Source organism: Bos mutus, chromosome 7 (assembly GCF_027580195.1).
Source record: "Bos mutus isolate GX-2022 chromosome 7, NWIPB_WYAK_1.1, whole genome shotgun sequence".
NCBI classification, from domain to species: Eukaryota; Metazoa; Chordata; class Mammalia; order Artiodactyla; family Bovidae; genus Bos; species Bos mutus.
Window position 1 is genome coordinate 11702498 of NC_091623.1, and position 17872 is coordinate 11720369.

Genomic DNA, 17872 nt, shown 5'->3' on the forward strand with positions numbered 1-17872 from the left:
AGTTCCTCTCCTGGATATATATCTGAAAATCACTAATTGAAAAAGATACACACACCCCAATGTTCATAGCAACAGTGTTTACCATTACTAAGACATGGAAGCCATCTAAGTATCCATCGACAGATAAATGATAAGGAAGATGTGGTACATCTATACAGTGGAATATTAGTCATAGAGAAGAATAAGATTTTGCCATTTGCAATGATACTGATGGACTTGGCATTTGCTAAGTGAAATAAGTCCAACGGAGAAAGGCAAATGCTGTATGATATCACTTATATGTGAAATCTAAAACATACAACAAACTTGGAGCGTAACAAGAGAGAAGCAGATTCACAGGTATAGCGAACAAACTGTGGTTGCCAGTGGAGAGAGGGAAGGGGGACGGGACGGTATGGGGTAGAGGGCAAAAAGGCATTATTATGGGATTATAGGAAATCATGTGTGTGAGTGAACCCTTTTGAAAATTGTAAAGCACTATAGAATTGAAAGACTTTCATTCAGTAAAATAAAATAATGTTAAAAGGGGAAAAAACGGGACTTCCCTGGTGGTCCAATGGCTAAGACTTCACACTCCCAGTGCAGGGACCTGGGTTCTATCTCTGGTCGGGGAACTAGATCCCACACGCCTCAACTAAGACCCGGTTCGGCCAAATAAATAAATATTTGGAAAAGAAGATCACATTAAAAAAAAAAGTGTGGCTCTGTGCTATATAATAAAACTACTCAAACATATTCAAGCTTATCAGATGACACTACCGGCATAAATTATTAATTATAACACAACGTACCGAGTGGAGTGTCACAGCTCTACAAGATATGTTATGAGAACATCTAGCCCAGCCTGGAGACCCCGGAGATGATCAGGGAAGGCTTCCACTAAGAGTTGACTTCAAGAACGGTGTTGCTTCTGCAGCCTAACACTGACATTTGTAATTTGACAGGGACCTTCTGTGCTTTATCCAATAGGCAGGACCTGAGGAAGAAGGGACAGAAAGGAGACTTCTTTCAGGACTAAAGCACTGTGGTCTGTGTTTTTTCCCTGGTGGAACCCCATCCATCACCTTCTTTTTGTCTGACCTTTCCCCTTGACTGTCTCCTAGAATCGATAAGAAGATGTCAGATGCTCAGGGCAGCTACAAACTGGATGAAGCTCAGGCTGTTCTGAGAGAAACAAAAGCCATCAAAAAGGCCATCACCTGTGGAGAAAAGGAGAAGCAAGACCTCATTAAGGTACAAGACCTCCCAGTGACGGGGGCCCCATCCCAGTTTCTCCCGAGCACCTTTCTGTGCCAGGCAGGACTCAGATGGGCTATTTCCATGTGCTGCCAGATTCTTGAGTTCAGAGAAGAGAATGGAGGTTCAGAAGCATGAAGTGACTTGCCTAAGGTCACACAGCCAGTGGCAGTGGCAGAGCCAGAACAGAATCCCTCTGGTCAAGATTAAAGGTCACATCCTGGCCACCAGCTCTAGCTGTCTGGTTTACAGAACCAAATGGTGGGAGCTGGCTTCAGCCTCACTAACCTTGGCATCAAGATGTAGCATCCTTGTAAGCATTTCATTGCATGTTCCGACTCTGTGCTGGGAACTGACTAATGGTGATGGCTGTGATGTACTGTGCCAGGCAGTTGTGCCAAGCACTTGGCCCACACCATGCCTCACTTTCCCCTTATATCAGTGCTGGGTTATCCCCAGCATACAGCAAAAGACTGCACAGATCAGAGAGTAGGCACTAGAGCCAAGATTCAACCCCGTCAACACCTAACTCAGAAGCCCATGACTTGATGAGGGAAGCTTTACACTCTGTGACAAACAGAATCATTTCAAAGCTCCTACCAGGACCGCAGCCTAGCGAAAACACTGAAACCAGGCATTAGTGGACAGTGAGGCATGTTCCATTCATGCTTAGCAGTTAAGTGTGCCAAGCCTTAAGTCAGATAGACCAGGACCAAATCCTGGCTCTGTCAGTTGCCAGCTTCTCCACATAACAGCTCCCTCATGGATAAAATTGGGGTGCACACGTGCCTCCTCAGTCACTTCAGTCGTGTCCAAGTCTTTGCAACCCTATAGACTGTAGCCCATCAGGTTCCTCTGTTCATGGGATTCTCTAAAGGAAGAATACTCGAGTAGATTGCCCTGCCCATCTCCAGGGACTCTTCCTAACCCAGGGATCAAACCCGGGTTTCCTGAGGCTCCTGCACTGCAGGAGATTCTTTACCACTGAGCCACCACCGGGGAAGCCCCAAATGGGGATAATCACAGGTTATTCCTTGTAAGATTGCAGTCAGGATTAAATAAGATCATGGTAAAACAGACAGTTATTAAGTATTGACCAAACCAGCACTTTACACTGGTCATCTTATCTAAACAATATGATAGTCAATATGATAGCCCTGTGAGATAGGACCCATTTTGCAGGAAAAGAAACTGAGGCACAGAGAGGTTAATCTACAAGGTCAGAGTACACAGCTAGGAAGTGGCAGAGCAGTGGATCCTGACTCAGGCTGTGCAGCTCCAAAGCCATTGTCCACAGTGGTTTCTCCCCTGCAAAGGGCCCGGCACAGTGCCCGGCACCTAGTTGATACCCACCCACTGGTAGCTCTTTACAGGAGAAGTGGGGTGTCAGGGCCCCTAGTAGATTCCTAGAGAGTGACAGACCCAGAGCACCCTCCATGGAGGGGGTGTTGCTAAGCCTGCCCTCCCTGCTCCAGAGCCTCGCCATGCTGAAGGACGGCTTCCACACCGACAGAGGCTCCCACTCCGACCTGTGGTCCAGCAGCAGCTCTCTGGAGAGTTCGGGTTTCCCACTGCCGAAACAGTACCTGGACGTGAGCTCCCAGACGGACATCTCAGGAAGTGTGAGTACACAGCACATGCCCCTGGGGCCCCGAGAAACGGAGTACCCTTCTTGTTGCCCGAGAGCCCGAGGCACTCTCTGAGCCTGGGTGCTGCCCCAGCCTTCTCTTGCAGACCTCTTGGCCTCTGGATGACATGAGATGACGACGTGGAGGGGTAGCCAGCTCTGACTGCTGGTCCCAGGAATGCATCTCTAGATGCTGCATAGAAAGCATGTTTGAAGGGTCTTTCTCAGGTCTTTCTCCTTGTGCTGATTAGCATCGCCATTCTGTTTTCCTCTCACCAGCTGAGAAACAGAAGATAGTTCCCTCCTGTTCACCCCAGACCAATGCATGTGGCTTTCAGACAGCTGCTCGCCTCCCAGTTCAAAAGCTTAGCCCTGGTTAGAGTAATGAATAGTGCAAGTGCTGTCCAGACATCGCTCCTGAAAGCCTCAGAGCAGGACTGACCCATGGCAATCCGTAACTTAGAAGAGCTTTTTTCTTGGAGCAGATGACATTGAATGAACGAGCCTCCATGCCTAAATGCTCTTCCATGGGGTCTCCACAGTCGTATTCCCACTTGTGAGGAGAAGCTCCATTCATGTCTGATGGGGTGAGCCTCGGAGTTGTTTGACAGACTGGCATGGCCAACGGGGCTGCCCCCTCCATCTTCACACCACCCATTGTCCAGCCACAAGCCACCTGTGGTGAAGCATTTGTGAAGGAACCGTGTGCCTTCTTCCAAGCTCTAGGACACTCTTGTCACTCGCTGTTGCACTGCGGGCTGCAGGCCCCCTGAGTGTGGTGGAGCCCTCCCCAGCGGGCCCAGCGTGGCTTTCTCGTGTGGTGGCCGTGCCTGTCTCCTCCTGGCCAGCGGTCCACCACGCTCCTACCACCTGAATGAACTCCAAGCCTTTTGGGGCTGCAAGATGATATTCCGAGCCCTCGGCTTCTCTTCTTAAAGTGATAAATGTGTGCTTTGGGGGCTCTTCCCAGGCCTGAAGGAAAGAAAATGTTTTTCTCCTAACTAGCTTCCCTGCGATTCCCGCAGCCAGCTCAATAATTGGGTACTATTTTTAGCTCCTTCCCACACAAGCTGTCAAGTCTCTCAGGAGCCCCCGAAACCCAGCTCAGCCCTGGCCACCATAACCATGTAATTCCTGACCTGTTCTTTCCTCCAGTTCGGTACCAGCAGCAACAATCAGTTGGCGGAGAAGGTCAGATTGCGCCTTCGATACGAAGAGGCCAAGAGAAGGTAATTAGAGGCTGGGGTCTAGGGGCAGGATGGCCCCCCAATAATAACTGGTTGGCCAAAACGTTTGTTCAGGTTTTTCTGTAAGTACTTAAAATCCAAACACTTTCTGGCCAACCCAGTACCATTGTAGCCTGTCTGCTCTGTGCCTGCTTTTTACACATTTCATGGTGTTTAATCCTCACAAAGATTGTGAAGGTGAGTATTATCATCTTCATACTTTAGTCTTCTCTGAAATTCTGGAAATGACTGAACCAGGGACGCTTAGATAAAGAGTGCAACTATGCTTTGAACCATACTTTAAACCTCAAACCTAGTAATCTTCCCACTTGTCTGCCTAAAAATCAACCTCTAAAATCAAGGCTTACCAACAATCATGTAAATAGTTGTGTGCGAAAGAGCACAGCTGGGGTTTTAGCAACAGGCTAAAAAGATTACTGATACTACCCGTTTCAGTGTCTCCTGCCCAACTGGGAACAAGCTGTGTTTTTAAACTGTGTAGACACCAGGGACTTTAGATATTCTGTGACTTCACAGAATCCTAGGTAATTGGGTTCCACTACTGCAAATAATGGAGAAGGAAATGGCAACCCACTCCAGCGTTCTTACCTGGAGAATCCCATGGACGGAGAAGCCTGGTGGGCTACAGTCCATGGGGTCGCACAGAGTCGGACACGACTGAAGCGACTTAGCAGCAGCAGCAGCAACTGCAAATAAAATAGTAATCAAAGCTGATATTCTTAGAGAATCTGTAACGGTCCAGACAGTGTATACTCATCAATTTTAAAAGCAACCTTATAGCATAGCTTATCTCATATTCTCTCCATGTTAAGAGAAAAGTAAGATCTAAGATGTTTCATGACTTTTCAAGGTAGATTCAGAATCTGAACTGGACGGTCCATGGTCTTCCTATACACTGAGCCTATATTTCTAAGAAAGAACTCACAAGGTCTGATGGTAAATGAAACCAAGCACATTGCATCCATTCCTCCTTAGGCTACATGGCCCACCCCATGGACATTCTAAGTCAGGCCAGGGAGACTGTGGTGGTACCCAGCCCTGCCCCTCTGCCAACAATGCAGAAACCCTTGGAGGTAATGACAGGAATCCTGTAGAAACTGGAAGCAAGAAAGGGAATTCATAGGCTTATTGAATGCCAAAGTGCAGGGGTAATCTAGCTTCAGGCACAGCTGGATCCAGAGTTTCAAATGATGTTACATAGACTCAGTCTCCTTTTCTCCTTCCTGCTTGCCTTTGTGTTGACAGGTTTTTCTGTCAAAGCAAAAAATGACCCCTGCTCTTCTAGACTTACATACTGCCAGGCTAGCAACCCCAGCAGAAATAGGACCTACCTTCCCCATACAGTTTTACAAAACTTTGGGATTGAGACTCATTGGCTTTTCTGGGAGAGCCAGTCATTGTCTCAGGGTGGGAGGAACTGGAATTCTCTGAAGGTCCAGACATGAGTCATGTGCCCGACTATAGGAAGGGGACTGAGGTCAGCTCTGTGGGAACCAAGTGACCTGAAAGTATGGGGGGACATGTCGATTTCCCAAAGAAAACTTGGAATATTGTTAACAAAAGAAGCAGAAAGTGGATACTGTTCAGGTGGGGAAAAGCACACCCCGTGCACTATTTCAGCTCCCCCTGGAGGGCCCGCAGAACAGCACGACTTCTGCTCTGGACAACCACTTCCTGGCCCCTCTGAACTCTGTATATATTCCAGTTTGCAGTGGTGGCTATCTTAGATGATCAGTTATGGAGAAATGAAAGGGCTTGAATCTTTCCTTTAGGGCTGCACCACTAAACTTCTCATTACAGAGCTTTCTGACTCATCTACCTTTATCCAACTTTGTGCCTCCTCTTTCACCTGAAAGTGGTTTAAGGACAAAGAATAAAGTAGCCTGCTGAATGGGGAAGCAAAGGCTGTGGGACTTGAGGCAGGGAGGGTAGGTGGCTGTAACGCAAGGTCTGATTGCTGCCAAGTTTGGTCATGTGTGACCTTCAAGAAAACATTCAATTAGGGACCTAAAAGGGAAGAAAAAAAAAAAAAAACAGGGGATATGTGTATATGTATGCTGCTGCTGCTAAGTCACTTCAGTCGTGTCTGACTCTTAGCGACCCCATGGACTGCAGCCTGCCAGGCTCCTTCATCCATGGGATTTTCCAGGCAAGAGTACTGGAGTGGGGTGCCATTGCCTTCTCTGGTGTATATATATAGTTGATTCATTTTTCTATGTAGCAGAAACTACTGCCATGTTGTAAAGCAACTATACTGAAATAAAAAATTTTTAAAGGACTTTTCTGGTGGTCCAGTGGTTAGGACTTGGTCTTTCCAATGCATTGGCTGCAGGTTTGGTCTCTGGCCAGGGAGCTAAGACCCCACATGCCTCTTGGCCAAAAGATAAAACATAAAACAGAAGCAATATTATTTAAAAAAAAATCAATAAAGACTTTTAATATATGTTTTAAAAATACAGAGATTGACTCTGGTGGATTTAGGACAAAAAAAGCATCAGTCACCCCTTCAATTTCCTGTGTGTAGTAGAGCCCCCACTCCCACCCCCTGACTTAGCCATAGCACCCTATTCTCAAGCAGTTGGCTGGATAACAGCTACAGTTATCCCAAAGCTGGCTTTGGTGGACTGCTGTATATGTGAGTATGGGATTAAGATTAATTCACTCTAAGAGTCCCTGCTGAGACACTTGGCTGGGAAGGAGCAAATGTATATGTGGTTCTCTGTGAACTTCTCACTACACACCCTGGAGGTCTCATCTCCAACAATGTTTTTGGTAAAATAAGAATTTGGCCACACTGTTTGCAGGGAAGATTGAACTGAGGGTCTGGAGGCCTGGGACCCCAACAAATACTGGTCATGTGTATGACCTGCAGTCGTAGGGGAACCGCATCCTCTCTGGCTACCTGCCCCACAGGATTACCATCAGGTCCTGTCCACCCCAGGGTAGGACGGTGAAGGGGCTTCCCTGGTGGCTCAGATGGTAAAGAATCCACCTGCAATGCAGAAGACGTGGGTTCCATCACTGGGTGGAGGAGATTCCCCTGGAGAAGGGAATGGCTACCCACTCTAGTATTCTTGCCTGGAGAATCCCATGGTCAGAGGAGCCTGGTAGTGATAGCTTTTAAAAAAACACTTTGCAAAGACTAAATCCTAAAGAATCACATGATTGTTTTTAAGTATTTGTAGCAATACTCTTAGCAATACTGTGAATTTTAATTTGATCCAATGATAATCATACCGAATATCTATGTAGCACATGGCCTTGTATAAAGAGCTCTTTTTTTCTTTTTCAAGTCCTCTTTAATGGAATGGATTGTTCCAATTTTTTAAAAAATATATTAATTTTAAAAGGGTTCACGTACATCTGTGTAAAGAGCTCTTAGTGATATGTTTTTGTTTGGTCCTCACAACTCACCTCGCAGGCACCAGTATCATCCCCACCTTACAGATGAGGATGTGTGTGTGTGTGCTCTGTCATTTCGGTCGTGTCCAACTGTTTATGACCCCACAGACTGTAGCCCATCAGCCTCCTCTGTCCCTGGGATTCTCCAGGCAAGAATACTGGAGTGGTTGCCATGCCCTCCTCCAGGGGATCTTCGCCACCCAGGGGATTGAACCTGCGTCTCTCAGGTCTCTTGCATTCAGGCAGGTTCTTTACCCTCGTGCCAGTTGGGAAGCCCACAGATGAGGATACTGAGTCTCCTTCCCGTAACACTTCTTAATGGCCTGCAGTGTACCGGCCACTGTGCTAGCAGCTTGTGTCACCTGAATGATTTCTTAAGAAAGTCGGAGCCAAGACTCTAACAGGCAGCCTCTGACCTCAAGTGTGCAGCTGTTCACAGGTGCTGCCACTACCCTCTGGACTGAGAACACCAGGGTGGCAATGGCAGTGTTTGCTGTCATCATAGAGGGCCCGTGACTGCCATTGTTTCAGCACTTACGTGCCAGACACACAGAACACATAATTGCTCATTTTCACACCAATTCTGATGCAGAAGTAACTGTTTCCTTCTATGCAAGGCTCAGGGAGTGTGCCCCACATTACACACGTGAGAAGTGGTTAAACCAGGGAGCGAGCGCAGTAGCAGCAGAAGAATTCATTGAGTGCTGGTTTAGTGTGTGCCAGATATTGCGCTTGGATATTTTATGAATTATGTCCTAAAACCTGCAACCGTTACCCCACAAGGAAGGAGGTGGTGGTGTTCCCTGCAGAGTGACGAAGCAACTTGCCCGAGGGCACATAGCTAGCGGTAGGAGGCTATTGCCTGGTGACGGATCCACTTCTGTTCTATCAGGCTTCGTGTCCCTCAGGGCAAGGACACTGCCTCTACCTCCCTTCCCTGCTGAGCCAGGATTGGCATGTGGTAGGCATCGCGTGTGTTTGTTAGATAAAAATCTGTTCCTTGAGACCACACGCTGATCAAAAGGAATCCAGTCAGGGTCAAAGAGGATGCTCTGAGAGTGGCAGTGCTCCTCAAACCATGTAACCTTGGCAACACAGTCTGTCCCGCTGCTCCTGGGTTGCCGCTGAGCACACCGGTCAATGCTCACCCTCTTGGCCCACAGGATTGCCAACCTGAAGATCCAGCTCGCCAAGCTGGACAGCGAGGCCTGGCCTGGAGTGCTCGACTCTGAGAGGGACCGGCTGATCCTCATCAACGAGAAGGAGGAGCTACTGAAGGAGATGCGCTTCATCAGCCCCCGGAAGTGGACCCAAGGGGAGGTGGAGCAGCTGGAGATGGCCCGCAAGCGGCTGGAGAAGGACCTGCAGGCGGCCCGGGACACCCAGAGCAAGGCGCTGACCGAGAGGTGGGGCTGGGCTGGGGGCACGGGGCCCTTGCCTGCTGCTGGTCATGCTCCAGCCCCTCAGCGAGAGGGACAACCTGGGACGCCCGGGCTCCACTCTGAGAGCACAGTTTAGAGAACTCATCACTTTCCAGAATAGCAAATGTAGGGAAGTGACTCACCAACCAACCATCCCAAAATTTTACCAGAGGGAATCACATTACTAAAACGTCTGCTCACATGCAGATTTTCAGAAATGTTCTTCTGAGATAAGCTCTATGTAATTTACAGCAGTTGTTCTCCAGCTTTGTGACAGTGACTCACGCATTATTACCGAATAGACAAAAGTTTCATGAAACAGTGCGTAGTCTTTCTGTGCGAGAGTCCTCCGATACTTTCTTTTATATTGCGTCTCTCTTCACACCGGTCGTGGCCCACTAAATTGGTTTTGCCCCGTGCTAAGGAATTGCAATTTGCAGTTTGAAAAACACTGGTTTAGATGGGGCTTGCAAACTGAGATGCTTATAGGGGTCAAGCAGGTGATATAAATGCCAGAGGCCACTTGGCCATGGGCCATGTTAGACTGCAGTGCACAGACCCCAGGTGTTGTCTGCAGCCTCCAGGAGGTGAGTACAGGCCCCAGGCTGCTAGAGGCCCCATTTTTCAAGAAAAGAGTTTTTTTGATTTTTTTTCAATATTGGCAACTAATCCAAAACAATTTTTAATACCCTAGAGGCTAAATTAGCTTCATCTGTGGGCTTGATTTAACATGAAAGCCACTGGTTTACATTCTCCGGTTTAGACTGTATAGTGAAAGTCGCTCAGTCGTGTCCGACTCTTTGCAACCCCATAGACAGTCCATGAAATTCTCCAGGCCAGAATACTGGAGTGGGTAGCCTTTCCCTTTTCCGGGAGATCTTCCCAATCCAGGGATCAAACCCAGGCCTCCTGCATTGCAGGCAGATTCTTTACCAGCTGAGCCACAACAGACTTTAATCTTTTAGTGTCTCACCAGCCTCCACACCCATACTACACAGAGCACATCTCTGTGTTCACAGTCTTGCAGGTGGTTCTTCAATCCCCAGCTTCTCCATTCATGCAAGAGATGTTTTGTGGCACATATTTTGCATGCAACGCAATTTGGAGGATTCAGAAGTGAATAGGTCATGATCTCTGCTCTGATACTCTTAAAGTGTATTCAGTTATTTTCACTTTTTTTTTTTGGCAGCAGACTTTATTGGACAAAGTCTCTGCCCTTAATCTTGTGGACAGAGGAGCCTGTTGTTTAGTCGCTCAGTCGTGTCCAGTGTTTTGCCACCCCATGGAATGGACTGTAGCATGCCAGGCTTCCCTGTCTTTTACCACCTCCCGGAGCTTGCTGAAACTCATGTCCATTGAGTTGGTGACGTCATCCAACCGTCTCGTCCTCTGTCGTCCCCTTCTCCTCCTGCCTTCAGTCTTTCTCAACATCAGGGTCTCTTCTAATGAGTCAGCTCTTTGCATCAGGTGGCCAAAGTATTGGAGGTTCAGCTTGAGCATCAGTCCTTCCAGTGAATATTCAGGAATGAATAGTCCTTCCAATGAATATTCAGGAATATGCAGCATCAGTCCTTCCAATGAATATTCAGAGGAGCTTGGCAAGCTACAGTTCGCAAGAGTCGGACATGTCTTAGTGACTAAACCACCACCACCACCACCTGCCATTAAGGAGCTACAGTTAAAGACGTACTGTGCTTAGTCGCTCAGTTGTGTCCGACTCTTTGTGACCCATGGACTGTAGCCCACCGGGCTCCTCTATCCGTGGGCTTCTCCAGGCAAGAATACTGGAGTGGGTTGCCATGCCCTCGTCCAAGGGATCTTCCCAACCCAGGGATCGAACCCAGGTCTCCCGCATCGCAGGCAGATTCTTTACTGTCTGAGCCACGGGGGAAGCCCAGAATTGAAGATGGTGGTTTTCAAACTTGTTGTGGGGTGGGCATGGGCAAGAGGGGAAGGGATGAGCAGGGGTATTCCTCTTTCCAGTGTACTCAGAGGCAGAAGCCCCGTTTATAAAGCAGATGAAGCTGTCTGGGCCAGTGGCAGGAGGCCCGGTGTCCTCGGTGCCCAGCTGTGCTCTCTGTATCACCCTGTGATGGGGGCTAGGATGCTTTCAGGGAGCCTCCTCTGTGCGAAGGCACCCTGCTTCAGCCTCACCCTGGTAACTGAGTGAGCGCTATCTGCATATGGCAGGGTGCCAGATGGGTGAAGTTGACCTGCCTCTGCCTGGCCTCCTATAAGCACATCAAAGAGTCCAGTGACTGTCAGAGGTGGGAAAGCTTTCCCCACCAAGCCCCTTGTCAGAACTATTCGCAGGGATGTGTCACTTTTCTCACCTTTTCCTTCTCCTGGGAGGAGCGGCTGATTGCTGACACACCACCAGGCAGGTGGGAGGAGGAGAAAAGGGCTTCAGGAGCTGGTGGTTTATAGCCCTAGGAAGCGCCTCCTAGAAATCTCCTTTAGTGCCAAGGCCCTGTCCTACTTTCCCCATGGCTGTGCAGCTTGGGGACGAGGCCTCTGACAAGACGCCTTTTTGACTTTAGTGTCATTTGAAAGAATAAATGGTTAGCCAACCTGAGCAGACCCTTACAGGCCTCTGCATGTATCTCCTAATGTGTCTGCCGGTCCTCTGGGTTCCTGACTTGCTCCAAGGCCCTCCAGCTATCACTGGGAAGCCCTCAGCTATTCATCATGCTCACAGCCAGCAGCTGAAAAGAACAGATCCGTCTGCTTGGTAGGTCAGTAGAAATACCCTTCCTACCACTGACCTTGAGCAAGTCATTGACCGTATGGACTTCAACTGCCTAATAGGGGGAAAAAAACAAGATAATTACATTCTATATAAATATTTATATATTCTGAAGGCCGGTGGTTAGACCAGATTGTGAACTGAGGCTCTTCTCTAATAATTTCAGTTTCTTGAAACTTGGATTGGATATGCTCTTAGAACTCCCTAAAGTGAAAGTGTTAGTCGCTCAGTCATGTCTGACTCTTTGTGATCCTATAGCCTGTTGCCTGCCAGGCTCCTCTGTCCATGGGATTCTCCAGGCAAGAATACTGGAGTAGGTTGCCATGCCCTCCTTCAGGGGATCTTCCCAACCCAGGGATCGAACTGCGTCTTTTAAGAGTCTCCTGCACTGACAGGTGGGTTCTTGACCATTAGTGCCACCTGGGAAGCGTATACTACATGTAAAAGTTACCTTTATGTACCAGATTCTGTAACCTACATCATCTCAGCTAAGCCTCCCAGCAACCCTGAGATTAATCTTCGTTTCATAGATGAGGAAACTGAGGCTCACCCGATATCACGGAGGCACAGAGCCGGGATTACTACCCAGGCTGCTGCCCTCTTAGAAGACCTTTCATTGTTGCCTTCAGCATCATCTTTCAAAGGTCTGACTGCTCTCCTGGAACAGTGAGTTCACACAGTCCATCCAGGGAAGCCAGAACCTCCAGTCCACGGCAACTGCTGAGCGGCCGACTCGAGGTCCCAGAGAGCAGGGTCCCCTGGTTCACACAGAAAGAAGCCAGGGGAAAGCCTTGGGAAGGACAGGACTGATGGCTTGAGCCCCTGCAGGAAAGAGAGGAGAAAGCCCACCCATAAGTTTTCATCTGTGTTCTTTGCCTCCAGCCCCCTGACTGTCTGCGTTCATCTTCTGACTCTCTTGTTCTCTAGGTTTCTTTCTCTTTTTGTTTCTCAGGCATGCATGTCAGTTGCTAAATTCGTGTCCGACTCTTTGCAACCCTGTGGACTGTAATCCACCAGGCTCCTCTGTCCATAGAATTTTCTAGGCAAGAATACTAGAGTGGGTTGCCGTTTCCTTCTCCAGGGGATCTTCCCGACCTGGGGATTGAACCAATATCTCTTGTGTTTCCTACACTGGATTCTTTACCACTGAGCCTCCAGGGAAGCCACGCTCCACTGTTTCTTCTCTCTCTAGTTAAGTGGGACAGAGAGGACTTCCCAGTGGCTGAGACTCTGGGCTCCCAATGCAGGGACCCTTGTTTGATCCCTGGTCAGGGAACTAGACCCCACATGCCACAACTAAGAGTTTGGATGCCGCAACAAAGATTGAAGATCCCACATGCCACAACTAAGACTTGGCACAGTCAAATAAATAAATTAAAAAAAATTTTTTTAAGTGGGGCAGAGGATGAAATGGTTGGGTGGTGTCCCCGACTCAATGGACATGAGTTTGAGTGAACTCTGGGATATAGTGAAGGATGGGAAGGCCTGGTATGTTGCAGTCCATGGGATCTCAAAGAGTCATATACGACTTGGCGACTGAACGACAATTGTACTCCTCACCTGCACACAACAGCCTCTCTGTTCAAGGTGGATTTGATTAGGCCAGAAAGAGACACGTCCAGGAACAGCACACCACAGGGTCTGCCAAACCCCAATCAGGAATCGGTGAGAAGCACGGACCTCCCCCCAACACCCCCTCTCCTACCCCCTACTCCCACCTCCCTTCCTGTGGACCCTCCCCACCACTGCAGAGAGCTGCAGTGCCTGTTAGGGTGGGATCTCTGCCCCCACCCCAGGGCCTAACTCCCCAGACCTGAGCCACAGCCCAGGCTCTTGCATTTTTAACCAGCGCCCCAGGTGCTGAGCTGCAGCTTGTGGGGATTCCAGCCCCACCCTCTGGGTCCTCTGCGTGCTTCCATGCTTGATGCGTCCTTGGCCTCACAGCATGTGCCGGGCATCACACGCAAACGCCATATGGCCACCGAGGCCATTGCCTCTGGGAGGCAGCCTCAGCACCTGCATGCTGTTACTGGTGGCGACACCCCTGTGCTTAAGAAGTCAAGGCCACCTGGCTCCCAGGCCCCTAAGCCTCCAGTTGGGCCTCCGGGGGGGCCGGAACCTGCGTTTACTTCTAGTGCATGTGCTGTGGTCTCCTCCCAGAGGAGAGGAAAACAGAGGTAGAAATGGTGACCCCCAGCTGTGCCTTGACCCCCCCCCTGCCCCCACCCAGCCCAGACCTCACACCCTTTCAAGGTCTTCCTCTTATAGAGGGCCACATTCCACAGTCTTGTCCATTCCATTGAAAACTGGGCTTTTGTTCATTACTGGCTCCATCTGCTGGCCTGCTGTCTGCCCCAACCCCCAGCCCTAGGCAGGACTCTGGAATAACAGCGCCAGGGGTTGAACCGGCCAAGAACCATGCCGAGGCCACTACGCCCGCTGTTCCCATGGTCTTTTCTGTAATTCCACAACCCAGCTCCCCAGTGACAGATCCTGCCCATCTCTCATCACTTTCCAGTTGTGTCTCTGGTCTTCATGGCAGGGCCTGTGTTGGGGTCCTGGGGCGTGTCGGTGGAGGGATGGCATGGTTAGTTTTTCCATGGGAATGAACTCTTTCTCTCAGGCCCCAGGCTGGGTTGGCTGTGCTTTGGGAGCAATGAGTCAGTCATTCCTCGTCCAGTAGGATGGCATAAGGGGATATGAAGATCCGTCCAGGGAGATAATTTTTTAATTCATTATTTACTTTTTGGCTGTGCTGGGTCTTCACCACTGCACCCGGGCTTTCTCTAGTTGCAGCGAACAGGGGCTGCTCTTCATTCTGGCTTCTCATGTGGGTGGCTTCTCTTTGCTCTCGTTGCAGAGCACGAGCTGTATCTAGAGACTGGGCTCAGTAGTTGTGGCACATAGACTCGGTTGCTCTGCAGTCCCCTACATTGGTGGGTGGCTTCTTAACCTCTGGGCCACCAGAGGAGTCCCAAGGGAGATTGAACGTCTGGGTCTTTTCAGGAGCTCAAAGGAGCTTTCCCCGTGTCAGCTGGGGAGGAGTCGTCCCTTCAGTGACGCCTTTTCAAACACGTCCATGTTGTGGGCACCGTGCTCGGGGCTGGAGAGAGGCACAACTCCTGCTTTACAATCCCCAGCTAGTGAAGCAACTTGGAAACCGCAGTGTGCCAAAAAGTCACCTGGATAGGTAATAATGATGCAGATTCCAGGGAATTCCCTGGTGGACCAATGGTTAGGACTTGGCACTTTCCCTGCTGAGGCCTGGGTTCAATCCCTGGTCAGGGAACTAAGATCCCACATGCTGAGTGGCATGGCCAAAAAAAAAAAAGAAGAGATGCATATTCCTGAGCCCAGGAGTTCCCTGACTGTTCAGTGGTTAGGTCTCCACACTTTCACTACTAAAAGGGTCTGGATTTGATCCCTAGTTGGGGAACTAAAATCCCACAAGCTGCACTGTACCAGCCAAAAAAATAAAAATAAAAACCCAAGGATTTTGCCCTCAGGAAGGGAGTTGCAGAACTGAGCATCATTGTCAGCAGGCCTGGGTGCAGGCCTTTGCTCCCGGGCTCTGTGATGCTCCATCACACTCACCAGGATCTTCCCCAGGCGCTCTGGAACCATTCTCTCAAGCTCCTTTGCTGACTGCTTCTTGCCTGTTCAGCCTTGAGATGCTGTTTAGACTCAGAGCTTGGTCGTGGACCCTACCTTTTTTTGTCCCCTTTATATTTTGCCCTAAGATGGTGCATTTGTTTGTTAGGGCTGCCAAACCAGCATACTACGCATGGGGTGACTTCAGCAACAAAAATGTATTAAGTATTTCTGCAGAGTCCTGGAAGCCAGAAGTCCAAAGTCAAGGTGTTGGCAGGGTTGTTTTTTCTGAGGCCTCTCTCCTTGGATTCTGGGTCTGCACATGGTCATCTACACATCTTCACGTGGTCTTCTCTCTCTGCGCACCTGTGCGCAGCACAGGAAGGGATGGTTGGGTGGAGTCTTAACTCTGCCACTAACTCTCTAGCTTTAAGTAAACTATTTAGCTCTAAGAGCCTCAGCTCCCCTATGCATAAAGTGAGATAATAAAATTCTTACCAAGAAGGGTTATTGTGCAAATGATTTAAGGCAATATCAGGGCTTCCCTGGTGGCTCCTCAGTGAAGAATCCTCCTGCCAGTGCAGGAGACACAGGTTCAATCCCTAAATCGGGAAGATCCCCTGGAAGAGGAAACGGCAACCCACTCCAGTATTCTTGCCTGAGAAATCCCATGGGCAGAGACACTTGGTAGGCTACAGTCTATGGAGTTGCAGAGTCGGACACAACTTAGTGACTAATGAACAACAACATAAGTTTCCTAGTCAGCCCCTGGTATATAGCAGGTGATGCATATAGCAGTTACTATAACATTGTACATAGAGACCATATCTCTCCAAACAGCATAGTATAATGCTCCCAGGATGTTCCGGTGTGTGTGTGTATGTCTGTGGACATCTTCATGAGTATATGCCTGTGGTTCCTCTCTCAGGGAGATGGAGGCTGGATCCCCCAGGGCTTCCCCCTCATGCCTTCTCTCGCTCCCTTCAGGTTGAAGTTAAACAGTAAGAGGAACCAGCTGGTGAGAGAGCTGGAGGAAGCCACCCGGCAGGTTGCGGCCCTGCACTCCCAGCTGAAGAGGTGAGTGGTGGGCAGTGGGGTAAGTGTTCCCCGGGGAATGGCCAGATATGCTTGAGTGCACAGCAGGTCTATGGATGGTCCAGGGGGGTTTGTGCTGGGACAGATGTGGCCCAGGGCAGGGTCCTTCACCTCCCCCTTCTGACAGCGTGCACAAGGCCCCAGTCGGGTGCTAGTGAGTCTCGTTCACATCCCTCACCCCTACCACCCAACTTGCACGACACAGAGGGGGTTGGCTTCAGGCCGGGGCCTCGCTGGGCAGAGTGGCCAGAATTTTATCACATTTTGTTTTCATCAGATATTTTTATCAGTTGACAGGGCTTTTCAAGTTACACTTAGGATATAAAGGCTCCTTTTGAAGATAACTATGTTAATGTTTAAAAAGTGAGTTGATTTGGAGAAAAATATTAAGCCTCATTACTTGGCATTGGATTCAAATATGGAAAAATAGGAAAATGGAGTGCAGCTGGTGGAGGTTTGAGAAACAGGAGGAAGTGGACTCAGAAGGCAGCTGGGTTGGGTTCGAATCCCAACTCTGCCGGCCTTCTCCGGATATCCCCTTCAGTGAAGCAGGGGTGCACGGTCTGCCCTGGGCACCATCGGGGGGTCCAGTGAAACAGTGTGTCCTGAGTGCTTTCCGGGGGAGCTTTCGGGAGGCCCACCCGCTCAGTGTCCTCTATTCCCCCCGCTCCAGCCTCTCCGGCAGCATGCAGAGCCTGTCCTCCGGCAGCAGTCCGGGGTCCCTCACGTCCAGCCGGGGCTCCCTGGCCGCCTCCAGCCTGGACTCCTCCGCCTCGGCCAGCTTCACCGACCTCTACTATGACCCGTTCGAGCAGCTGGACTCGGAGCTGCAGAACAAGGTGGAATTCCTGCTCCTGGAGGGGGCCACAGGCTTCCGGCCCTCTGGCTGCATCACCACCATCCACGAGGACGAAGTGGCCAAGACCCAGAAGGCGGAGGGGGGCGGCCGCCTGCAAGCCCTGCGCTCCCTCTCGGGCACCCCCAAGTCCATGACCTCCCTGTCCCCCCGCTCCTCGCTCTCCTCCCCGTCCCCGCCCTGCTCGCCTCTCATCGCTGACCTGGCTGGGGAAGCCTTCCTGAGCAACCTGGAGTTTGAAGACCCCGAGCTGAGTGCCGCTCTGTGTGAGCTGAGCCTCAGTAGCAGCATGCGGGAGAGGTACCGGCTGGAGGAACCCGGCCCGGAAGGCAAGCCGCTGGGCCAAGGTAGAGAGCACCGCATCCCAGGAGGGAGGGAGGTGGGGCTGTGCTCAGGACCGAGTTCTGACCTCAGTGATAATTGTGACAGTTACGGGCAACAGTTACTGCTTTCTATCTACCAGATCTGTACACAGTGTATCGATTTATTCATTCATGCAGTAGGTATTTATTACGTGTTTACTGTCATCTAGACCCTGAGCAATGGCACCCCACTCCAGTACTCTTGCTTGGAAAATCCCATGGACGGAGGAGCCTGGTAGGCTGCAGTCCATGGGGTCGCTAAGAGTCAGACACGACTGAGCGACTGCAC

The 17872-nt window shown here is 49.9% G+C and overlaps 1 protein-coding gene across 2 annotated transcripts in view; it reads left to right on the forward strand.

Annotated features, from left to right (window-relative positions):
- Positions 1 to 17872, forward strand: part of WWC1 (WW and C2 domain containing 1) — a 58960-nt gene that overhangs the window by 5759 nt on the left and 35329 nt on the right. For both annotated transcript variants that reach the window (XM_070373051.1, XM_070373052.1), the window contains exons 2-7: positions 1104 to 1233; positions 2712 to 2858; positions 4019 to 4092; positions 8676 to 8918; positions 16258 to 16347; positions 17039 to 17568. In XM_070373051.1, the coding sequence (XP_070229152.1) occupies positions 1104 to 1233; positions 2712 to 2858; positions 4019 to 4092; positions 8676 to 8918; positions 16258 to 16347; positions 17039 to 17568 (1214 nt within the window). The remainder of the gene's footprint in view (positions 1 to 1103; positions 1234 to 2711; positions 2859 to 4018; positions 4093 to 8675; positions 8919 to 16257; positions 16348 to 17038; positions 17569 to 17872) is intronic.